General features: G+C 37.9%; 1 protein-coding gene and 1 long non-coding RNA gene across 3 annotated transcripts in view; one reads left to right on the forward strand and one right to left on the reverse strand.

Moving 5' to 3' along the window:
- LOC137046135 (uncharacterized) overlaps positions 1-25462 on the reverse strand; it is a 68761-nt gene extending 43299 nt beyond the window's left edge. The window contains exons 1-4 of one of the 2 annotated variants that reach the window (XR_010898898.1): positions 25077-25462; positions 24456-24531; positions 22606-22746; positions 20246-20362 (exon numbers count right to left, since the gene is read on the reverse strand). This is a non-coding gene — a long non-coding RNA (uncharacterized lncRNA). Of the gene's footprint in view, positions 1-20245; positions 20363-22228; positions 22747-24455; positions 24532-25076 lie in introns of those variants that run through there. The other variant, XR_010898897.1, reaches the window with a different exon arrangement.
- fgf10a (fibroblast growth factor 10a) lies at positions 7956-24454 on the forward strand. Its single transcript, XM_067423222.1, has 3 exons — positions 7956-8921; positions 22108-22211; positions 23522-24454. Exons 1-3 carry the CDS (start codon positions 8615-8617, stop codon positions 23714-23716), a joined length of 606 nt encoding a protein of 201 aa, XP_067279323.1. The 5' UTR covers positions 7956-8614; the 3' UTR covers positions 23717-24454.
- Positions 25463-25874: the final 412 nt, after the last annotated feature.

A 25874-nucleotide genomic window follows, 5' to 3' on the forward strand; every position in this document is an offset into this window, starting at 1 on the left:
ATGCAGTTAGAGTGAACAGACAGAATATCCTTTGTGTTTCTTTAAAGAACAAAGCCGTAAATGTTTCGTACAGCTTGAGGCGTGAGTAATTGAAGACAGAATTTTCATTTCTGAGTAAATTTGTCATATAATTTCATTGCTTGTTATACACTGTAGGTATAAATCTGAAATATATGTGTAAGAGATTGGCTGTATGAGTCACGTGGTGTTGGAATCGGTCTGCACTCGGTGAGAATCATAAAACTTTACAGCTGCTTTCATCTTTGTTCACATTCTTTAAGAGTCAAGGCACTCTTTGATTCTGGTGACCAGGCTCATTTCAAACTGCACTACCTGGATGAGAGCGTATGACTAAGACAGACCAAGCCAAGACATGAGCAAACAGGTTAATTACAGTTTATTAGCAGAATAGTGAGTCTGTTTGTCAAGCATCTCTCTGTAGGTTAGGATGTTTTTTGTTTTTGGTGAGAAAACAGTTGGAGATCTCCTGACTCAATCTTTTGATTTGTCACAATCACTCATCGAAATCAATAGATGTGTAGCATCGTGCACAACATCTGATATCAGATGTACTTGACTCATTTCATAATTAGAGTTGTGAAGAAGTTAGCAGCATAATGCAAAATTAATGAGTTTATCAACTTTACGACTTGGTTTATTGTTTTTTGGTGGCTTGGCAGGACCAACCCCCTTCCCACATTACAGATGAGGAACTTGCTTCAGTAATTAACACGTGTTGATGTCTCCCTCACGCTCATTATGGTTTTATAGAAGCGTCCCGTGTTCCCCTCTCAGCTTCAGCTCCGCGTGGCTTGTGTCGGTTTGTTCATTCCATGGAAGAGTGACATGTGGCATACGTATGACCATCAAAGGATTTTGTGCTCAATATGGAGAACTTGTCCTCTTCTTATCTCGCTCATCACAAGAAGATATTTTTAGTGGATGATATGTGTGGTATATGGTCTGAATCAATATGAAAATATAGCTGCAAGCGATAATAATTGAAGTCCAAGCAGATTGGAAAAATTTAAAGCCACATTTCAATGCTGCAGTTGCTTTGATGGTAAACTTCAACTTCCTTGATTTATGCTGTTTAGTTTGAAGGATTTTTTTTTACAATTGTGGAATTATACCACTATAGTTTTACACAAATTGTGTAAGTGAAGTTTGAAAAAAAAATGTTTCCAGTAAATTCAAAATGACAGAATTTTGGTTAAGACTTTGGGCCCTATTTTAACTGTGAGCACATGGTCTGAAATGCATGGGACGGGTGCACTTTTGCTAGTTTTAGACTGAAAAAAGGGCCAGGCATATGTCCCAAAAAGGGTTGTCCCTATTCTTTTAATGCATGGGCGTGCTTTGGGGGTAACATGAAACAAACCAATCAAAGTCTCATCTTCCATTTCCTTTAAATGCCAGTAGCACTATTCACTATTTACATGGCAAAATGTGTGATATACTGATAATAACGAACATCCCGACGCCATCCACACTGCTGAGAGTGATGTTTATGTATAAGTAAATAAGTGCTTATGCTTTCCTCTCAATAACAAAATAAACAGCACAAAAATGACAACTGTGGGAAAACAGCAGGTTAGAAAGCATCTGATCACAGTGATGTAGATTTGTTTGCACGAGCTCTGCAATTCACCGGCATCATGTCGACAAATGAGGTAATTAAAAGTACACTGTTATGTTTGATTATAAGGTGTTTGAGATTACAATCAGATCTCTGGCTATATATGAGACTACAGTTTGAATGAATCATTCAACACATTGACATTGCAGTGCAGAATGGCTCTTTCTGTATTATCCTGAATATTGTATAATTCATTTCATGTGCCATAGGAAGAGGCTCTTAAACGTCACCGTTTCCCTCCAAAATCAGTCTACATGCCTTTATAGACAACATTAGTTATTTTAGTTTTACTTATATACTACTATTACATTTACTGATATTTTAAATTGGATTTTATTTATTTATTTATTTATTTTTTTAGCTATAGATAAAAAATGTACTTTACCATAAACGTATTTTATTTCAGATAGTTGCCAAGGTAACATATTATGTTTTAGTTAACAATAATGACACGGGCACAAATGATCCGAACCACGGTCATCTGGCATTTAAGTGTAATTGAAAAAAAGAATGGCATTGTAACAGAATATACAGTATTGTGTGTCACTGCAGCCGCAGGGTAAACTGGACACACGTTTTCCCTCTGCTGTGCTCTCTGCATGATTACAGTGTTCCAGAGCATCTTTCTCTTTCTTTTTGCCTTAATGGGCACAGAAAATATTGAGAGACATGTGGTCTATTTGCTTCACATCATTGCAATGTAATTGCTGAACAAGAGGGGGTTGAGAGTTCACATTGGAGAAACAGATGGAAGGCACACTTTGATATATTAAGGGGAGAAAAGATCATATATATATGTGTGTGTGTGTGTGTGTGTGTGTGTGTGTGTGTGTGTGTGTGTGTGTGTGTGTGTGTGTGTGTGTGTGTGTGTGTGTGTGTGTGTGTGTGTGTGTGTGTGTGTGTGCGTGTGTGTGCGTGTGTGTGCGTGTGTGTGCGTGTGTGTGCGTGTGTGTGCGTGTGTATGCGTGTGTATGCGTGTGTATGTATGTATGCAATATGTGCACTGGACAGGATATGTTCATTGGACATGTCTGGTATGAAAACAGTGGAATGTCTGATATTTCGTATGTGGTTTCATCAGCTGCTTTTGGAGTGAGCGAGTCAGGGGATCATGATGTTTTTAGGTCATGTTATGGCAACTGTTACTGCTTTAAAATGTCAAGATTAAAATGTAACAAAGTGCATTCAAGGTAGACATTTGTGTGATTCTTGAATTGAATTCAAACCTATGTCCCTGCAAATTTACCTCATAGCCATTTCTAGATGCAGTTCTTATTCAATTCGATCAGCTATAGTAGCTGCAAACTGTGAACAGATAGTTTGACTATTATACAGAGTAAATTTATTGCTTTGTTTGTTGAAGTGGTTTAATCAAAGCTTGAATGATTTGTTTTAGGAAACAGAGGGAACCCTCATCTATATACATTGTTTATATTTTTGACATTTATAGATAGTTAGAATAACAAGCTGAACAGGAAAGAGAACTGCAGTGTGCACTTTATTACATTTACATCTCAATTGCTTTATTTTCTTAGATGTGAAAGCAAACTGACCAACAGTGTCTCTTGCAGCTGCTATGGTCCCTATTAATGGGGACAGTCTGATTTTTTTTCTCTTGTTTATCAGCGACTACATATGGATAGCATTGACTCCATAATTTTCAATCTGTCCTTGTGGAACTGCTTACTGACTATACTAAGTGCTCTGTTGTGATCGTTTCCATTTAAGTTTTTGTTCTTTATAATCTGGTATTATAATTAACTTTTAATTTAAAACAATAGTAGTAATAATAACAATATATAATAATACATATACTTATATATGTATTAATTTAATTATAAAAATATATAATACATAAATATTTTACTTATACATATTTTGATATTTATTCATATTAATAAAATCATTCATTTTAAACATGTGATGGACAAGTTAAACTTATGCTTTTTTGTGTTTGGTTTAGTACAAGGGGTCGAACATATGTTTCTGTCTGTAGTAACGCTCAGTAACCTGAGGCCGGCATTGATAGAGTGATCCCGCACACACTGACTCCAGTTCAAGTGTGACATTCAACCTCCACCTCCTGCTTAGGGAGGGCAAAGGTACTTCTGGTGTCATCCTGTCGATTAGCCGCCCGTGTCATTACTTGGCTCTACTTTTTTGACCTCTGGATGACTGTAGTTTGCTTACTGTCCTCCTAACAGAATTGTATAAAAATCGCTTTTAAATTTTTATACATTATACCTGCTAGAAGCAAAAGAAGATCAAGAATCTAAATTCACTTATACATGTATTGAGTTTATCAGTCTCAGTTAGGTTTGACTGGAGGGAGACTGCTTTGTCCTCAAGGGCCTGGGAATATTTTCGTCTCCAGTCTCCTCCCACTTAAAGCCACCTGGGCCTCATTTCCTAACTTCCTCTCCTTACACTTCATATCTTTCACTGAGAGTTAAAACACCTGATAAAACGCCCTGCTGACACCTGAGGCCAACTAAAAGATTCATTTCTGAATGAAAAACCCCTGGGGGGCTTTATGAAAGTATGACTTTGTTTTTCAAGAAAGATTATCACTTCAATCTTTATTACCCAAGTCAGTTGTTATTTCTTTACACCTTTGGAAAAAAATAATATTTTATATATATATCTGATTGAGCTAGTTGAACAAAACTCTTCCCGTGTTTCTTTTCTTGTGCTAATCACAAAGGTCGCGTTTCATCAATGTGGAATTTTCTTAAACATTGCATTGTCCCAACCCGAGTTGAGGACCCATGAGCTGCCGCTTTAGATAGATTGTGTTATCATTTATTAATTCCGTTTCGCTTTCCCTGAAACTAGAACTAATCTAACCAATGTATTATTTACCATTAGTGAATACTTACCTAATGCATATTTCAACACCAGGCAGCTGGAGTCTTTGTCTTGGAGGTGCTGATCACTTAGTGCTATTGAATGAGCTTGAAGATTGTGACAGGTCACAGGTTTAAATGCCCAGAGGTCAATGTCACACACATATAAGCACAATGACAATTAAGGTCTAGATCCGCCCTGTTTTAGCCTTTGCAGAAACTTTAACGGTCACTGACCTGGGTATTTTTAGTTGGAAATTATACCAAATCTGAGATTCAGATTAATGTATTATGTAAAACCAATTGTATACTGTTACGAATAATACATCTTATAAACTCAGTTAATCCAACCTGCTGAACATTACTGATATGGATTCTTTGGCAAAGCATGCAAAAGAAATCTTGAACAGCTTTTTGTTAGGAAAGTGTGAAACGGTTAGAAGAATTTAAGCAAATTACTCTCACATTGAAGCTTGTCAGAGGTGTCAAACAGGCCACATAGTAGTGTCGCTTTAGGCAGATGTGAATTGCATGAACTGTATAGCACAAATAGTGAATTTTTTTAGTACATGCTGTTTAGAAGCAAGATACTGTATTAGCTTATTGGTACTAAGCTTAGGGGCCCAATGCCATTCCTGCATAGAAATGTAGGAACGGTATTGGAGTTTCCTCTTAAATATTGTGGTTGGCTTGTAAATTAATCATTAAGAAAATCTTGGATTAAATGAGAGCAAGATAAATGTAGGCTTTGAAACTGGGCAGTATATTTACCCATATTTAGCTTTCAACATAGAACTTAGGAACAAACAGTCCTTTGGAAGTTCGCTGCCTGAAACCCTCTCTTTTAGCTTGCACAGTGACACACCTGAGAGAGAGAGAGAGAGCTCAGGCAAAGGTCCTCGCTGCAAGAAAGGTAGAATTTCACCCCCTTTGAAGTAACAGAGAAGGATTCAGGCCCCTCATTAGCCAGATATAATCTACACTCAGACATGTAAGTTAGCGATTCAAATCTATTGGGACAGATTGAATTCCGTTAAATAGTGCTGTTTTTTAGTTTTCTCAGGCTCTCTTGGCTATCTCTTATGAGGCAGCAAACAATGAGAAACACTGCAGGACATTCAGTGGCAGAGGCTGGCTGGGAAAAATCCTCTGGCGGTCTCATATTCGCTCCTTTCACAAATCCCTCCATAGATAGGTTATCTGCGTAAATGGCAGTCTGTACCCTGGAGTCTCTTCATTAATATGATAATGATTATTTTTTTAGAGAGGACGAGAAAAAGGAAACTTGGTCAGCAGAATTTTTATCGACATTTTTTAAGTTTGGCAACCAAAATAAGTGAAATATTCATGGGATACCCGTTAAAGCGCACTAAAGCAGACTACATGCAAGAGTAATCGTAGCCTTTTTTTGGAATAGCTTTCAATCTTCCCTACAGTTGTTGTTCTAAATTGTCATGAATTAGATTTATCCAGTGTTACGGATGTTTTCTCTTTTTTATTTCTGTTAAGTGTTAATTTGCATATAAATATATCAGTTGTTAACTCTTCATTTTTCAAATAGGTTAAATCTCATAAAAAGCAGTACCAAACATGATTTAATTTATACATTTATACTCTAAATAGGCAATGTAAAGACACCTTACTGTAAAATTAAAAATAAAAGCATTATTCTGAAGAAAAAAATATGAAATCGTCATTTTGATGTATCAACAAATATTGATGATGATTATTGTGAGGGAGAAAAAAATGAAAAAAGAAGGAGGATGACTCAGACACTTTAAGGGGTTAATCAGCATGTATTAGACTTGTTCAAAAGTCACAATGTTACCCACACACTTTTATCTTCTATTGGCTAGTCCATGGTGGTTGGTGGTTCCTCCATAGGGAGCTGATTGAGAGGCACCCTTAGTTCCTCTTTAAAAATCTATTAAGTGTGTCGCAATAATCAGAGTTCTCCAAGTTCCCATTCTTCTGATTGGTTCCTTGTCCTTAGTGTTGGCAGGAAATGTCTGACAGAGGAAGTGTGTGATAAGACCAAGGTGTTTGCAGGGAGATGTGAGATTAAGTGCTGAACCAACACTTCTGAGGACCCTGGGCACCGGGTTAGTCAAGTAATAGGTAGATGGAGATTTTGAGGGTTACAGGGAAAAGAAAGACACATTCGATTGAAAACAGCCACTCATCTTCAAACATGAGCTTTTGAGAGGATTAGTCTAGGGTTTGGGGTTTTCTCCTGTTGTTAAAATTTGTCTCACTAGAGGGACCCAGTGCCAGTAAAGTTTTGTTTTAACTCCAGACCAAAGAGCAAGAACAGCGTCCCACATTTTTTCCATTTCGATGACAATATGCAGATAAGAATACTAAATTAAATGTTGTGCTATAGAAAACGATGACAACGATTTGACGAGCGATGTTTTGCCAAACAATATGCCCTACTACGTAAACCACGACTGAAATTGGCAAAGGTATATCTGCTTCTCTGAACACAATGGGACCTAGACTTCTTGGCATTATATTGACAGTAAATCATACTCTTTTATGAATCCATTAAAATGCACTAGGCACAGTTTAGTTGTACTAACACATGTTTCTTTTCCCTCTTCTTTTGCAGCCCTTCCCCCCACCCGTAATGAGCAAAGTCTCCCCCCGGTTAGTGGTTGACTTCCTCGCTCCTTTGCGACTCCAACAGATCTTTTGGCACAAGATAAGTCTGGCATGAAGGTGAAATGATTATGCAACATGAGAATTTCAATTAACAAGCTTTTCCATCAGGATTCCCCCTCACAGAAATGTCTAAAGCAGTCACATAATCCCTTAAAGAGCATTTAGTTAAAGTACTAACTGACTTGGCTCTGAGCTGCACTACAGGTTGGAATTTAGGACTGAAGATGTGCCCATGATATAAATAATATTTACTTGGCAGAAGTTGAATCTGGCTTGGTTTTTCCACTGAAAAACAGAGGGATATCGAGCATGAGGAGAATAAGCGGAGATACGGATTCTGTCTGACAATATGAAAAGGAAATTAAACAACACACAAAGCAGATTTGAAACAAAAAAAAAACATTTTTAGGGTGAGGTCTGTCCCACAACAGCATTGATGTCTCATTTTGTTGTAGGAATGTAGTTTAATGGCTAGGACTTTTATATTGCTACTATAAACTTATTCCAGAAGTGGGACAAACAGTGCAGGTACATCCGAGTAGTTTTTTTTCTTTTCTAACGTAGACTGATGAGGATGGCGGTAAATGAGGGGAAAAGCAGCAATCAGCTCCAGGTGTCTCTGATAAGGCTCACATGCCACGGGGGGGCTGCAGCAGTTAGCCGGAGGAGACCTGTACGGGCCGACGCATGGGGCTCCCAGCCCAGATGGGAGGGAACGGGGTGGGAGTGGCAGTGAGAGAGAGGGAGACACTAAGAGTGGGTGAGGCAATCGGGAGAAAGAAAGTGAGACAGATAGGAGAGGGGCGAGGAAAAATGCCCCTCTCATTCTGACGCACACATGCAAGCAAAACATGCACGCGCACACGTGGATCTTCAAAGCCGACTGCTTTCAGGCTCCCTATTAGCTAAAGAGATTACATCTGGGGCCCTGAACCAAATAAATAAGGTGAGAGGAGTGTCAGAGCTCAGTCTGCTCCACCTCAGGATCCTCTCAGCACTTCAGTGGTGAGCAGAAAGGAAGCGCACTCTAAATCAGAGGGACATTGAGAGAGCAGAACACAGCAGGGATTACACTTTTTTTCCTACTGTGGATTCCTCTCATTTCATCAAGAACAGATTCGCTGCCCTGTTGCATTCGGGTCATTTTGCCGTTCTTCTCCAGAACATTTTCCTTGTCTCTCGCTGTCCTTGTTTTCCCCCGTCCGACAGGGGTTCTTCAGTGGATTGTACGTGGGAGAGCAGGAGGAGGTGAAGCGGTTCCCCACGGAGGTGTTTTGAGTTATGGATGTTGACACATTCCTTCTGGACACAAGGGGAACCGGATCCAGCCTGAGCAGCACAAGCAGACGCGACCACCACGGACGCTTCACGGGGCTTCACGTCCTGGTATCACCCTTTCTCCCATCCAGCTCTTCAGCATGTACCTTTCTGTGAGGCTCTTCCCAGTCTTCCGAGCTCCAGGACAATGTGCAAATGGAAAGTGACTAAGGGTGCCTCAGCCTGGGTCCGTCTGTCCTGCCTTTCCCTGCCGCTGCTGCTCCTGCTCCTGTGTTCGGCTCTGCCTGTGGCCTGCCATGACTCCCACAGGGCCGTACGTGCCCCGAGGGGCGCCAACTTCTCGTCGTCTGCCGTGGTGGGGCGGCATGTGCGCAGCTACAACCACCTCACGGGGGATGTGCGCAAGAGGAAACTCTTCTCCTACCAGAAGTTCTTTCTCAGGATCGATAAGAACGGAAAAGTCAATGGCACCAAAAGCAAGGATGATCCATACAGTAAGTAACGCCCATTCTCTCCTCTTTCTTTTCACATGTGGGTCCCATAGAAGAAATGGCACTGCTTATTTCCTGTCTCCTTTGATTTCGGAGTCAAAAATACAGCACATAATATAAACCTTACTTGATGTTGGTGGGCACAAGCTGCTGTGTGTGGAGTTGTGCTTCAGAGGTAGTCAGCCCTAATTTTGGTCCTTAGGTTTCAGTGCGCAGATTTATCTACAGCAGGTTCCCTGGAACCAATTTTAAAATAGCAGGGGAGCCTTTTTTCTGTAAAATACACAATATGTTGGAAGTCACCCCCGAACATCACGTAGTACATCAGTTATCTTTATTAGTGCTCCCGTAACTCCCTTTTTGCTGCAATAAATAATGGCTAACTTTCAAGAATTTATATATATAAATTATTTATATAAGCATATGTCAGGTGGTTTTACACTTTATTTCTGTGTTGAAAGTGTCATCACGTACAATCATAAATAATCAGAAGAATTTCAACTAGATGTTACTGTTTGTGGCACGTCCAGACACCCGGCGAGGAGCTCGAAGCACCTGGTCACCACACTCCGAAAACTCCCTCTGCACTTTTTCGTTAGTAGTTTGCACACACATTGCCACTAATAAAAAAAGCTTTGACATATGGGTCCCATGTGCGTGCTGCTTGGCTTTTTTAGACAAGGGTGTGCTGGAACTCCACAAGACATGGCTGTGGGTATTTCAATTAGCCCGAAATGCCTCTTAAATGTGTTGCACAGAAAGTCTCTTAATAAGTCCAAGCCCATGCTTGAAGAGTTTTGGAAAGCTTTCAACTACCATCAAAGAGTTTGTCCAGAAAGCTGGACAGTGTTAGATGTCCAGTGTTGTAAATGGTAAATGTTTACAGAATTTTTAATAGAATCATTTTTAATGCATAAAAAAAAGAAATTAAAAAAAGAAAAGAATATGAGTGCCAGCTATTATTATGCATAATAGTTTAATTATTTATAAAACTAATCCCTATGCCAGTGATCTCTTTACAAAAATTCCCGCCACTGGCTTACCACATGTGAAAATTGCACTGTCCTTGTTAGCTCCCAAAATGGCCCTTAGGCACGAAGCATACTGGTAATAATGTTCTGGCCAGATGCACTGGTCAGCATTCACATCTCATTTCAGTGCAATATATCTGAAGTGTGGATATGGCCTGGAATGTCTGCGGGAGGCTTAGCAAAAGGGAACCACTTGTTGGTGAAGGGATCATTTCTCCAAAACAGATTTGGCCTCTGCCATCCCTTTGCGTTTTTTGCAGATGCTATAATTGAATTCGAAGGCCCTATGGTGCCCACAAGGTAGCAGCAGTGTTCCCTATGTCCCTCGCTTTAAAACAGCGGCACAGTGCAATGCTAGTGTGCGGCATTTACAGCAGGCATGTTTGCTTGATTTATTCTGTAATCAGAGACCATTGTTGTTGCCGCAAATACCCGTAAAAAAGGCCAGAAATGAGTGGCTTGCTATGTTATGTATCATCATGCACTTGAAACATCAAAACATCCTCAAATAATTTTACTCCAGTTGGAGCCACTGGCATTTTAAAAGGAACCAGTCCCTTTGCGGTGTATTATTTCTCTCGGGTTAACAAAAAGAATATTCCCATGAACAGCACGGCTGTTATTGTATATAGTCTGACGTCATGTCGACAATAATCTTTGTGTTTGATACAGCTGAACGTTATGAAGAGGGAAAAGGCTGTGCACAATATTTCTGTGCCTGTCAAATTCGTTTATATATATAATATATGTACACATACGTTCAATGTTTATGAAAAGCACACTTTGCATTCTGCTGAAATAGTCGAATGAACTGAAGGTCAGTCATTTTTCTGCATGAGCATAACTTCAGCCAGAGTTGCAGAATATAAGTAGTATAAGAAATGGCATATTTTGTTTACCAAATTCTGCCTTTTTAATGAGACATTAATATAGTCTATTTACCAGCAGTGCACATATAAAATGTCACATCTTGATGTGACATTTACATTTACACCACCGTAAACACTCGCAGTAAATCAAAAGCCCGGGTTTTATGAGAGGGCCAATATTTGTTTTGCATATTTGATGTGGAAAAATATTTGCAGAGAGCCTAAGTATGATAGATTGTTACATTTCCCAGATTCAAACTCCCAGTCAGAGAGTCTCTTTGTCCATGTTTGAGGTTCTCAAGTCCAGCCTTCTTTAGTTTTCAAGTCCACAAAAGACCTGTCTATGTGCAGCTTGAAATCCTATCCCACCCATATTGTTTGATTTTCTTTCAGAATCCATCAGCTCAGTATCACTTTTGTCACATTGTGTCTCCCCCAAGACATTTTTGGAAACGGCACCCCGTGCTGGAACTCGGAGCTGTCCTCGGTGTATTGAGCGAGCCTAACAACAAGCTCACTGTGATGCAAAAGCTCTCACACGGACCGGCCTGAGTTTAATCTTTCTTTTCCTGTTTTGACCTTGTTTGCCTTCTCTTTCCTCTGCGCAATTGTTTTGTGTTGATCGCATGGTCCTCGTGCTGAAGAAAATGTCAGTATCAACACGAGTGCAAAACCTCTGGTGTTGTCGTTCAGCGGCATTGGCATGGCCGGAGGAAATTGTTAATGAGGATCATTAGGCCTTGACAGCTTTGATTGAGGGGATGTGTCCGATCGGAGTTCAACTACTGGTTGAATCGTAAGGTCTAAAGTGCAGGGGTCTTTCCAATCATCGTGTCAGCTCTTGGGCAGCAGATCAAACAAGGGTCAGGCCAGCGGTCATTATACGTCTCTCACTTCATTTGGGGTCAGTTTAATCTAATAGGGCTCAATTAAGAATACAGATTATTGCTGGTCTAATGAGGAGTTTCCAGGCCAAACTCCATTAGCTGTGATCAGAGTGCTACTCTTGAAGGACTCTTTTTTTTGTTTTTGTTTTTCATGAGAGAACATGTATATAAATTGCTAGTTTTATTTCAGGTGTCAAGCTGTTTTGTATGCATTGGGTTGAACCTTAACAACTGTATAGCAAATAAACCTCTTACTGGATGAAATGACTTGTTTGCTAAATGATAGTTATTGCTCATAACTTGTCTTTCCCCCTACGTTCCATCAGCTTCTGTCTGTTTACCTCATTTAAGAGCTGTTTTGTCGTTTTAATGAGAGAGAAGGACGAATAAGCATATTCTGCCAAGTGTTTCTCAGAAACTAGAGTGCAGGGTCACCAACTGGCCTGCTGCATTGTTGTTATGGTTCAGAGGGCCTTTTCACTGAGGCTGGTGTGACGTTAAATGCTTCCTGAGGAACAGTAACAAGATAACTGCAAGCCATTCTCAGCAAATCTGCTGGAACAAATTGAAAACAATCAGTTGATGCTAGTTAACTTTTTTCATGTCATTGACGAAATGTTCCATCATTTATGAGACAATGCTTCCCTGCCATTGACTGAATTTTCCGGCTTCCTGTGTTTTCACTATAAAAAGCACTAATACACATCTTCTAAAAGAGTAGAGAAACTCTGGATCAAAATGCAGACAAAAAAGGAGCAAAAACAAGTGATAAAAGCATTGCTTATGGGCATTGTAGTCTTTGAAGAAAAGAAAAAACCCTCAGAATTTCGAATTTAAATTTTTGTTCAAAATGCTGCTTTTTTTATTTATTTTTATTTACCCACATTTAAGTGTTGATACAAAAACAATGCATACAGCTAGAAGAAAGATACCCAGATAAGTCTAGGGCTTCTGCCTATTCCTTTTCGAACGGGTATTATGTTGAAATATATTTTAAATTATTTTATTCGTTTGTAGCCTGACGTAGTCATACTTAATTCTAGTGGGAATATGAGTCTGAAACTGCTCCATTGTGCTGTGATTATGGGGCGTGTTTCAACCGAACCAGGAAAGACCTCAATTGGAAAACTTACAACAAATTAGAGCAACGAAGCGATGGTTAACGTTAGTTGTCAAACGTCAACAGAACTCAACTGCATTGTGTTGCTAAGTCAGCGTTTTCCCCCCATGGGTTGTTTTACATGTCCGAGGGTTGAAGCAACCTCAATTATGTGATATATAGACCCAGGAATGCGAATTTTAGCAGGCAACCTTGCCCGAATAACACATTTTACCCCCCAAACACCATTTTTTTAAAGGTGAACCCTCTTTAAGAAGCTATAGTTTTGGGCTAGTAGTTGGTGGGTTTTGTTGTAAAAACTTGGCAACCCTGTCTGCACGCACACTGGAATAAACAATATTTGCCAGTGTTTTAAAAGAAAGAATTTAATAATACACAGAGTATACCAACATGATCTTCATTTCAGAGAGAAATAGCGATATATATAATATATTTTATTTTTATTTGTTTCTTCTTTTAATAGTTCAAAATAAAGATTCCATTAAATTTAATTTAATTTCAAAAAGTATTTTTGTTTGTTTGTTTAAAAACAGAGACTCTGTTCTTTCTTTTGATGCACTGCACACTATTTTTTAATCTTCAATTGCATTTTTTTGCTTGGAAGTTCGATACGGTTTAGTGCCACATAGACCTATGTTATTTATCTATTACATATCATGCGTGAGTTGGTGGGTGGGGTTGCAGAATTAAGCATTCTTCTTCTGTTGAGGTGGCATGTCACTGCTCTCTGATGTCACAGCGAAGAACATTCACAGATCGATCATTTATTTGCTCAGCCAGCTGTCAATAAAAGCTTTTCATTGACTAACAAGGGAGTTTTCAGCTCTGAAACTTACAGTATATTCTTATATTACGATGACCTTTTATATATCAAAAGCTCAAGGGAAAGTTGATTTCTCAATTCATGACCCCTTTAAATAAGTTGATTATATCTCTTAAAATAGTGCTTGCTATTGTTAATTTGTATTAAGAAAAAAAACGTACATTAAAATACTTGTCGGTATTACATTAAAATATGTCCCGCATCTGCATGCAAGCTGAGATATTTTATTATTATTAATATTTTTTTATTAATTTCTGTTCTGCTATACACCATGGGCCTCATTTATAAAATGTGTGTATGCACAGATTTGATCTTAGTGTGTGTATGCTAGAATCCATGCCAATGTTCAGATTTATAAAATCGTGGAACTTTTTTGACGTGAAAAAAGTGCCTAAGACATGTCAGGTCCTAAGCAGGTGTACACACTTTTCCTTCTGGCAGAGTCGGAGTACTGCAGATATTTGGAAATCTAAGCAGCAATAATAATAATAAAACCATGTAAGCATGATTACACCACATTAAAGTAAAATTTAGTATGTATAATTTGGTTCCATACATTATTTTGGCTGTTAAATGCCTATAATGCAGAAATAGATTTCACATCTGGAAGAGAGGCGTACAGATTTATTTTTCTCTGTATCATACATACACGCACATCTGACAAATTATCTTTCATCAAATGTATGATGGTTTCTACAAAACATTTGATAAATAAGGCCCCTGGTTTAAATCTCTTATTTATTATTCCAAATTCCAACTACAAAAAAAGGCTAAATTACCCACTTTAGTACTGATTGTTAGCGTGCCGCTCTGAGTGGGAGTGAGTAGGAACAGTTACACTCGCTTAGTAGCTGTTATTACTGCTAGGCATATACACTAATATAAAAGCATTGGTTTTGCCATTGTAGTCAAGCACACAATGACTGACTGATTTGGTCATCATGCTCAACCACTCCATTATGACACGATTAATTGTACATTCTTACTAGTTGGTGATCATATGATTTATCATCTATATAATTGCATGTTCATCAGCACCCGTATATTCAGTCAGCTCCTGCATTATAGCTCAAAATGTAGCTGTAAAATGACTCCCTGGTGTAAATGAACATAAGCAATTTGTGAATTTAAATGACATAATGCTAGTCCTGGCCACATGGTTGGCACTCTTCAGAAGTGTGTATGTGCTCTCTGGGGTTTTCTGCGGTGCCCGTTTATAGCTCCCGTGGGAAATCCCAACCACACAAGTAATAAAAGTGACTTATGAGGATTGAGCTGATGTGCAAAAGGTTAGTGTCAAAGTGTTTCATTCTCTTTGACCTTGACGTCCTCATATACTTTCTCCTTTCTGATTCATAAATAACAGAGCTGTTTTTACAAGACATCTCTACAAGATCTAAGAAAGAAAAAAGAAAAAAAAAAAACATATTAAGCAACACAGCGGTTTTCAACGATGATGGTAATAATGTTTCTTGAGCACCGAATCACCATATTACAATGATTTTTGATTGATCATGTGAGACTGGAGTATTTCAGCTTTGCATCACAGAAATAAACTGAACATTAAAATATATTAAAACAGAAAATTATTATAAATTCCAATTATATTTTTACAGCTTACAAGATTTTACCGTATTTTCGACTATGATATTTAAATATTTTGCCCTTTACTGTGTACATTAAGATAAAAGTAAATGTTTTCAAAATTACATAAATGTACACTTGAGTCCATTAAACTCACAGTATGTGTAAATTCTGTAGCAGCAGCTCAACATCTTCATCTAGTTAATGCATCCATTTTTCCAAGCTGAAAGTTCAACCTGGAGGAGTAGAAGACCAGATGTATGCCTAACCTCTGACCCCATTACCTAAAGCAAAGCACCATTTGGTGTGCTGGGGAGAAACACGCTGTCTCTTTCTGCTATGGTCTGTCTGATTTCCAAAAGACAGTTACCAAAGGCACACTTGCCCAGTGGGACGACAATTGTTTACTTTCAGGAAACAACTACTGTACAACACTACTGATCATTGAGCAATTAATGGTGTAAGATTGAGATGTAATACGTTTTAAGCCAGGTACAGGGAATCTTGATAGCTGAGATATCTACTATACAAATACCCACTGGTCTCTTTACAGGATCAAGCCTTTGACCAGGAAAGGCTGAGGAACAGGACTTTGTCTTTCAGTGTCCTATAAATCTGTTACGTGTTTGACAAGCTACAATACTGGACAAATGTATAGCTGAGAGCAGGGTGACGCTTTCCTCAAACAGATCTTCTCACAAGCTCCAAGGGGAATTCCTGAGCGATGTGTGCTTGAACAGATGGAGGCGGTTGGGGCATCAAAGCACTAAAGTGAGACCAGGGACAGTGGGAGCAGAGATGCATCTGACCAGTCAAAGAATTGAGCAGGAAGTTTGAATAGGCCTGCTTTGGTCCTCATTAAGATGGGTGCCTGCTCTGACATTTACGAGGAGGATGGAATCTGTTTGCCACCAAAGAAGGTCGTCCGAGTGTTCGGTTATCTTATGTGTGTTTGTTTGGGGATGTTGCATGCATGGCTTCATGTGCTTGTGAGCGCGCAAAGTGGTTCAGTGGTTTCATTCCTGGCAATGCAAACACTGAACAAATCTGTCTGTCATCAAAAATTAGTTGAGCAGTTTACAGGGTGGTTAACAAATGCCTGGAGAGTTAGTTTAACAAAAACATGATACTTAACATCATCTGATGCATGGCCTAGGATATGAGAAAAGAGTTTTAAATAGATCGTTCACCAATTTCTTTAAATATAATCTTAATATTTTGAATCAGACCTTTTTAATTAATCAGTTGATTCAGTTAACAAAACTGGATATATATCAAATTGTATATATATATATATATAAATATAAATATATATATATATATATATATATATATATATATATATATATATATATATATATATATATAAATAAATAAATATATATATATATATATATATATATATATATATATATATATATATATATATATATATATATATATATATATATATATATATATATATATGGTCATATCTCAATTAGTATAATCCCAGTCTTCTCTTAAATAAATATCAAAACAATCCATTATATAGGAACACTGTGTATATGGTGCCTATTTAACTGGAAGAGAGAAAGTACTCATTGTATTCTGACTTTCTTTTCTTTATGTGCTGTTTCAATGAGTCACATTTTAGCAGATTTATAGCAGGTGAATAACACTACTGTTTTCACTGCTGTCACTACTGACCCATTACGTAACACAAAATAGAGTTATTTATTGTGCATTAAGCTCAGACCAAGCATGCACAATCAAACCTTATGCCCCTGGGAAACATAATGTTTTCATGTAGTCAAATACACAATCCGTAGGGCAAGTCACTGGCCTTAAATCATGTGTTCCTTTTATGTTTTTTTTTAGACCAAGCACACACTACAAGACTGAAGGTTGCCTGTGCAAATGTAAAGATTTACAGGTTCTTCTGAGCACTGTCACAGACTTTCAATTACAATTCTAAACCACAATACAACATTTGACTTCTGTTTCACACTCTCACATTTTTGCTTCAGTCTTGTGTTTGGCTTAGGAGGCTGGTCGTTATTTTTTTTTGTCACAAGATACGGATCTAGGACCCTAAAGAGAGATATTTAGGGGCAGATGTGCAGTGGAGTTATGTGCTATGAGTTCTCGGAACTGGTGGATGAGAGGGAGAACAGATTGCCAGTGAGTTTGCATTGCTCTCTATTAGCAAGTTTCAGTAGGAAAATCAGCAATGAAAGCCTGTTTATGAGGTGCTGAAAAAATTAAGAAAATAAAATCATCAATCATCGCAAAGATTTTAAGCTCTCAAAAGTAGAGCTGTTATTCTGAGTACGTCTGCACGAGTCCACATATGCTTTCTGTAAACTATCCAGTGCACTGCAGAAAGGGCGATTTAAAAACATCAGGTTATCGTCGAAAAAAACGCTGCCTTTCTTCAATCCAGCACATTTTGCTCAGGTGATAAAATCAAAACAAAATGTTCTTTTTGTAAATTGGTGGCTAATTGGTTTGAAATCATACAATCTCATTCATACGTTTTCATATGATCTGCTTACGTTCCAGTGTTGGCATGTTGACATTAATGCTTCCTTTAAAAAATAAAAATAATAATTCACACCATACAAACTCATACGAAATTGCCATCTCGTAACATGGTTACATTTTCCCGTAAGATCAGGTTGTAAAATCTTCAAAAGGGCTGCATACAAACACATTCACAGTCCTCCCAGCCAGTCCATTCAAAGTCACTCTATTTCAGAATAAGAAGAACCAGGAGAGTGGGTTAATGAGAACGGCCCCCCATACCTGTCCACTGATCTATCCGAGCCCAGGAGACAGGGGCCCACAGAGCCCAGATCAAAGGTGCAAGTCACTGTCATCAGAAGCCAATGACGGGTCAGCTGCAAAGATGCCTTTTAATGGGGACCCTTTTTCCTTTATGGTCCTGTAGACAGGGGGTGGGGGGGTAATTGAAAGGACGTACGTGTCAGAGGCGTGGCAGTCTGAGGTTCCCAGGACAATTAAGCACCCTGGAATAATATACGACTTGACTTATACAGACTTTGCAACAGTGTGGAGGGCTGACAAGCAGTTGAGGGTTCCCAAGGGCAAGTAAGATTCTTATTTTGACAATCTGCTCGGGAAAGGTCCGTCTGCCTGATAAAAACTGTTGTTTTCAAACATGTTTGAAGTGGATGGGGGTCTCTTTCACTCTCTCGCTGGCTTTGGTAGTGATGCAGGTTGCACGAGGCTACAAATATGAGGCTGCAGGGTTTTTGTAATTACCACAAGATGCGATAACCTGAGTTGTCACCCTGCCAAGAAAACACTGAATGCCGTTAAACTTCAAGGGGGGTGGCCACCTACAGAGCCTGGGGCAGAAGCCAATTCTACTGAGGGAAGATCACGCTAGGCTACGAGTGGGACTCTCTGGACCACCAGTTGGGTCACGGGCAGTGTAATGTCACAGACACATGGCCGGGTATGAGTAAGGTGGGGCCAGGCTTGTTAAAACACACAGGCTTTTAAGTCTGATCCGAGCCCTAACGGGGAGTAAAACAAGAATACTTGGAGGATTAGGTTGCACCGCAAAAGACAATTCTCTCACATTTTTTTAAGAGAATGTCTTGGCTAGTGCTTTGAATAATGCAGGCGGTGAAATCGTGTTTGTCAGAATACCGGAGCGCCATGATATAGATGTAACAAAACATTGGGTTTGCCAGGAAAACTGTTTAATACTAATCATGCTCTTATGAGTCAAGGCATTGCTGTCTGTTGAGCAGCGGTTCTCAAACCGTGCTGTGTGAGGGATTCCAAGTGGCTGGCAAGTTTACTGACTAGAATAAAAAGAATAAAATATAAAAAAGGATAATAACTGGCAAGTTTGCTGGGTGATAATACAATGATAAATAAATATTTATAATTGACATATTTAAAAAATAATTCATTTAAATTTGTGGTAAAGGGCTTCTGCTACTTTGATAATGAGAGTTATCAGTAATAAGCTATTTTAAACTAAGAACAATTTGTATGCCATTTAAAACTGTATAGGTAATTGCTTTTAAGTAGTTTGAAGTTTCCCCCAGATTTGGGGTGTTATGTGGTCTGCCAGTAATGTTAAAGTGGTCCACCATCTGATTAAGTTTGAGAAACACTGCTATAGTTTTAACTCTTACATGGCTGCGCAGACACACTTTAATGAGCCAAATAAAACTGTAACAGACTTGTTGCACGCACAGCTGTTGTTTTTGGTAATGTCTTAAAAATGTTGATTAGATATATGCTTGCAAGCTTACTGCACTTTAGACACTGGCCTTAAAACGTTTCTCTGTACTTTTAGGTCAAATCTCACATTAAATAACTGATATCTGGCAGAAATCTGAAATGAAAGAGAGGCAGCTCTTAAATGTTTATGGTGTGGAAGAAGAAAGCATGTGCAGCGAGACCTGTTGCTTAGATGCCTCAGAGATGTTTTGGTTTTGTAAATCCAGGCCTTTGTTGCAGACCTGCATTTCAGCTTCAATGCAGACAGGGGAAACACTTGTGGAACTCACGAGACGTCGTATATAAAAAAAGAAAAAAAAAGAAAATCTGCGTGTTTTGGTTTGACAAACCACATCAAATGGCCAAAAGCAAACAGGTGCTTTCTGCCAGAAGATTCAGGCTTTATTTTGACATGGCACGCTTTAAAGAGCTTCCACCAAATTTACTGTAGACATGACATGTTGTTTGCACACATGACATCACTCACATAGGGATGTCTGTGTCTGCAGGTGTACTGTACGTGTCCGTATATAATAGATTAGTTTGTTATATGTTTGGGATTTTTCGTCAAAATTTATATGCACTTGTCATTTTGGCCAGCCGTTCCATTGCTTTTGTCCACTCTATTGCTCTTTGATCATGGATTATTCCCCCTTAATCCTACCAAGTCTGTGATCCCATCTCTGAGCCCCCTCCTTTTATTCTGTGGCTCTTGTTCATGAACCTGAGGCGAGGGAGGAGAGATGATAGGAGACGAGGTCTACTTACATCTTCTCTTGGTGACTGCAACCTGAGCCCATGTGGAAGAACTGCCTTCAGATCCACTTAATCCTCCTGTTGTAGCAGCGCTTGTGTCCCTGATCCACAGGTGTGGATTCAATCCCTCTGCGTCACAAAACTCTGATGTCAATGTGAGGCATTTACAAATCAGCCAAGATACACAGTTCTTAAAGTAGATAAACTGACTTTTTGCTGAAATAGGCCATCTGATTGAACTATAAATGGTCTTTTTGGGCATAGTAAAATTACAGTTGTTTGGTAAACTGAAATAAAGACAAAATAAAATATAAATTACAGTGTATATATAAAGATTTAAAAAAAGCTTAAGTTTAAAGTTTAAAGCTAAAATTAAAGCACATAAAATTAATCAGACATAAGCTAAAATTTAAATGGAAAACTGAAAAGCTAATGCTAAAATATTCATATACTATAACACCATGCATGCTACAAAACTAATATAACTGGTTTAGGCTTATGAAATACATGAAATAAAACAAATAAAATAATTTTGGTAATCAACTTCATTGAGAAATCAGTAGCTGTATTAGTATCAGTGACACTGACCTTCATTCATAAAAAATGCCATTAGACAAGTATTTCAAATATACTGTCTATGCTGTTTCTGCATTCATTTGGGATTCATTGTGATTAATCTTTTTTTTATTCATCTATGATATATATATATCATATATATATATGCTACATGTATTTGTAAACATTTTAAGGAACACTTAATATTAAAGCAATTCATGTACACTAAAGGTTATAAAGCACATCATTAATGAAATGTTTTGAATTCCCATGACCTAATTCCATGATTTTCCATGATCTGTAAATGAGTTGTTATTGCATTAAACAAACCTTATCTAACTCTTTATATATGAGCTAAAGTTATTTAGTAAGTTAGTAAACAATTATTATACAAAGTATTTTGTTAATTACAGTAACAAAGATCTCACTGTTTGTATATAACTAGCCTATAAATATATTACCAATATAGAGACTACAATAAACTATGCATTACAACTAATATTTTACACATTATTTATAAGTACTTTATTACTGTATACTTATACGTTTTACCATACTTGTTACATTACTATAATAAATATAATTATTTTCTGGTTTTATTCAATTGCTTTTGATGCTTGGTTTTATAGTTTTGATGTCTTGTTGAATAGTTGTAGATAAAAGCACTGAGTTCACATAAACAGTGAGGTAAACTGAACTGCTCATGTTTGTCAAAGGCCAGAAGCTGCAGGCAAAAGCTCTTTTAACCCCATACACAAACAACATAGGATCATATAGCCCTGTTTGCTACTAGGACATGCTTTGGTCTGGGACTAATCCCATCTGAAGCGTGATGGCTTTATGGGTTTACATAATTGCCTTTTAAAAAGCAAAACCATAATGGTTACCACAACTTGAATCACTAATGGCTGCAAACCTTGGCTAGTACGCCTTTCAGCTCTGAAAACAATAACAACAAAGACAGCTAAATATGATTTTTCATTTTATACATGAGCACTTTTGAAGACAAGTACTCCTTTTTATCAAGGAAGATGGGAGAATTTCTGATTCTAGCATTGGAGTAGGTTGTGGGTACATTTTGAGGAGGTCATTTCTGTAATGCCTTTATCTTTTTTACATGTTGATATTGGCTACCTGTTCTATCAAAGCACAAATGATCCTTCTCTCTATGTTATTATACAATTACATGTTTCATGTGATACCGGCGGTGCACCTTGTTTAATGTACAATAAGTATTCGCATAATTCCAAAACTCTAAAAATACTGCAATGCTTTCATGTTGACATTATGTAAATGATATGTTTACTTTTGTTTTGTAGGTACACTCGAAATCAAGTCTGTGGATGTGGGCATCGTTGCCATCAAGGGGATTCAAAGCAATTACTACCTTGCAATTAACAAGAAAGGGGTGGTCTACGGGGCGGTGAGCATCATTTTCTCTTCATTTCTCTTTTAATTATAGTTAATGACTGGACTCTACAACAAATAATGATAACGTCTCACGATCCCATCCAAACCGAAGTTGTCCTTCTTATCGGGAATTTTTAAACAACATTCTGAATTTCTAAACTATTTATAGAAATTCAGCCCTTTACAAGCTTCCAGAAAGATCCATCAGCCCTTAGGTCCCTCTCAGAGGCTTTGATGTCAGAAAGCCTGCTCTATTTCTCATGTCTCGGGGCACTTAAAAAGCCCGGGGTTGTTTTAAAGGACAGTTCCACTCCATTGCCTGTAAATAATCCCCCAGCAAAAGTCGGCTTGAGCAAAAGAGTTCTGTTATCTTTGAAAAAGTAAGCCGAGAAGGCCCTCTTCCTTACACTGTAGTCTTTCCTCCAATACTGCTCCATGCATGCGTTCTCCTCCATTCACAATCCAGCCATACAATCCCCTGCTCCCTCTTTGTTTTCTCCAGCCCCATCGCCTTTCATTTATCCGCTCTCGTGAATGGCAAATGTTACCTGAAACAGGAAAAAATAGTGCCATAATTATCCCAAAAGTAAAATCAACTGAAAGCGGAAAGTCCTAAGATGTAATCACTTACGCCTCAGGTCTGTTGTCCTGAGAGCGAAAATATAAATCAATATATTGACGTATGCTACTATTTATTCTATTTATGCTTCTGAAAAAGGATAAAAATGTGTAATGAAATCCTCATGATGATGTTACCATGACTAAAGGTCAAATTGGTGGTAGACACAGGTCATATTTATTATATATCTGAAACAAATTATAAAATTAGTTATTACAAAAAAAGTATTACAGATATGTTTGATATTAATATGTGGAGGCTGATAATTTTAATGTGTCAATATTATATTGATAATATTATAAAAATAATTTGTATGTAAGAAAACACATTTGCTCTGGAAGTAATGGCAGAAATATTGAAGATGATAAGCTGAGCAAATGGGAAAATGGTGGCGGATATCTAATGAGTCATATTCATTCCATTCCAAAATAATAATACATTTAAAAATGAAGTATAAAAACATACTGATCATATGTGAGAATTTATACTTTTAACGCATTCATATATTATATGAATTCTATTACATGATATAAAACAAATTTTCTGACAGTGGTGACAATAGTATTAATATGGTTTGCATTCAATCAGCAAACTGTTTTTAATAAATCAACAAACTGACAAATAGACATTTATCACATGAGAAAAGACAATATCTAGAACTCACTCACTCCCTTACTCACTCCCTCATCTTCTTCTTCTTCCAGAGGGATTTCGGCATTGACTGCAAGCTGATAGAGCGGATAGAGGAGAACAGGTACAACACCTACGCCTCGGCAGAGTGGTGGAACAAGAAGAAGCCCATGTTCGTGGGCTTGAGCGCCAACGGGAAGCCAATGAGAGCCAAAAAGACCCGGAGAAAAAACACAGCCACACACTTTCTCCCCATTCCTATCGTGTAGCGACAACCCCACCATAGGGAACATTAAACTGCACTGAGGAAAGACTTGGAATTTTTCAACAGTATAAAAGGGAACCGTTTGGAGAAAAGGGCACTATATAAAGGAACTAAGAGAACTCCTTTTCACAGAGTCAGACTGTTATCACATATTTTGTTTAAGTTATTGGCACCAGGGAAAATATGTGACATTTTTTTTATGCCAAACCCTTTTCTAGCGAAGGAAAGGTTGGACCAAAACCGATGGAGAGGAATTGAACATTGCAACCTCCCAGAATGAACTGAAGAGACCTTTCACAGAGTGTATTGCTTGTGTGTATTTGTGTGTGTGACCTTTGGATGCAGTTATTTATGCTGTACTAACTCATACGAAACACTCTAACAGACTCTCAAACTCTGTGACTCAGTGGACTGAAAGTTATGCAAACACTTACTGGAAGCACTTGCTCGAGGTGCAAGACTGAGAGGCCGAGACGGAGACCCCGCATCCTACCATCAGAATTTAGTCAAGCTAGCACCATAGCGTAAAGAACTCTAATATTATTAACATGCAAAAGCCACTGTATTTGATATCTCCATTCTTTACCTGACTGCTTTGGAATAAATTATTTATTTTATGTAATATTTAAAGAAAAACAAAGACAAAAAAACATGGAATGGACATTTTTTTTATCATTTATGCTCCTCTTTTAAAAAGCTATTCTATCGGTTACACATGAATAAATAAATATATTTCTCCTTACCTAACAGACGTTGCGTCCATTATGCTGAGAAAAGCTCATTTTCTTCTTTTATTCACTTCTCGGTCTTTAAATGCATCTGTAAAAAAAAAAAAAAAAAAACATTTATTTCATGCACTTGGGTTTTTCGGTTATTTTTATTTTTTCAAACTCATAATTGAAACCACACCTGACTGTTTAAAAAAATCCTAGTGATAAATGAGCTCATCTTTAAAAGCATTCAAGAGTTCAAAACACATAGGCCTACGTGTCACTCACGGAAAGGACTTTTATTATTTAAAGCTGAGTTCACTTGTGCCCAAATAGTCTGAATTGAAAACATTCATACTTGTTTATATATTTCAGCTGTTATCGAAACCAACATATAAATCTATATCCACCCTCAATGCCCTTTTGCCTCATTTTCAACTTTAAATACAACTTTCAATCATCATACTGTTACTAGCCTCACTTCAAAAGAGTCGACGTGAAGGGCATGTGGTGTATGTAAATATTGGCAGTAGATTATGGGCTGATTCTGATTATCTCCACCGTAGGCCTATATGCTTCTCCCCCTCTCAAACCTTCGGAGCAGTTCCAGCAATTACTAAATTAAAACTGAGAAGCTCTGAGTTGAAGTCTCACCTTTTATCATATTCCCTCTTGCGTTTTTGCGTCCACTTGGGAACAGTGACGTTGACTCATGGACTTTCCCAGGCAGTTTCCATGATTTCAAGAGTATTGATGTGTTTGTTTAGAAGTTCTTTTAGGTGGTTCGTAAACATCTTTTCGTGTACAATTACACGGAAATTGATTCAAGACCAAGGCTTGGAATCGAAAACTGGTTTCAGAGTCGTATGACGTCAGGTTCGTTAACTTGTGGTACGGTGCTTCGTAATAAAGTAGTTGTTATTCAAAGGTACTCCAACTCCGCAAATGAATATGCAGTAGCTATAGCGCGAGACAGACAACATTATGGTTTAATCGATATTCCTCTCTCCTTTTTTGTGAATCCGAAACAGCAGCACATGTAGTTTGATTCCTGAAGAGTCGGTTCTTTTGAATGAATCGGGAACAGAACGTGTAGTCCGCTTGACTTGAACGAGTGACTTATTTTTAGTGAATCAGTTATTCGAATAGCCTACATTAATGTGGCCATAAAAAGACCTCTGAAAAGCTACCTAATTTAAAATGTATTTGGTATTAAAAAAATTTTTTTTTACAAACCGTACATTTTTTCCCATTCCCCTTCTTTTTGTAAATGTTCCATCAACGTATTAATATGAAATGAGATTTTCCTGATGACTGTCAAGGCAACAAACAAATTACGTTTAGATATCAATGAAGACATAAACAAGGAAGATACATACAAATACCTGTTGTATAAGTCTGTTATCCCCTGTTGACTCATGAAAGAGTCATTTGGCTCTCGCAGGAAGAAAC

The sequence above is a fragment of the Pseudorasbora parva genome, chromosome 18 (assembly GCF_024679245.1).
Source record: "Pseudorasbora parva isolate DD20220531a chromosome 18, ASM2467924v1, whole genome shotgun sequence".
Lineage (NCBI taxonomy): Eukaryota > Metazoa > Chordata > Actinopteri > Cypriniformes > Gobionidae > Pseudorasbora > Pseudorasbora parva.

What these genes read in the sequence shown, in the direction of transcription:
- fgf10a (XM_067423222.1), top strand. Translation starts at nt 8,615, where the DNA reads ATGTGCAAATGGAAAGTGACTAAGGGTGCCTCAGCCTGGGTCCGTCTG. An exon ending in AAGCAAGGATGATCCATACA is followed by an intron (nt 8,922 to 22,107) that starts GTAAGTAACGCC and finishes TTTGTTTTGTAG; the next exon opens with GTACACTCGAAATCAAGTCT. An exon ending in AAGGGGTGGTCTACGGGGCG is followed by an intron (nt 22,212 to 23,521) that starts GTGAGCATCATT and finishes TTCTTCTTCCAG; the next exon opens with AGGGATTTCGGCATTGACTG.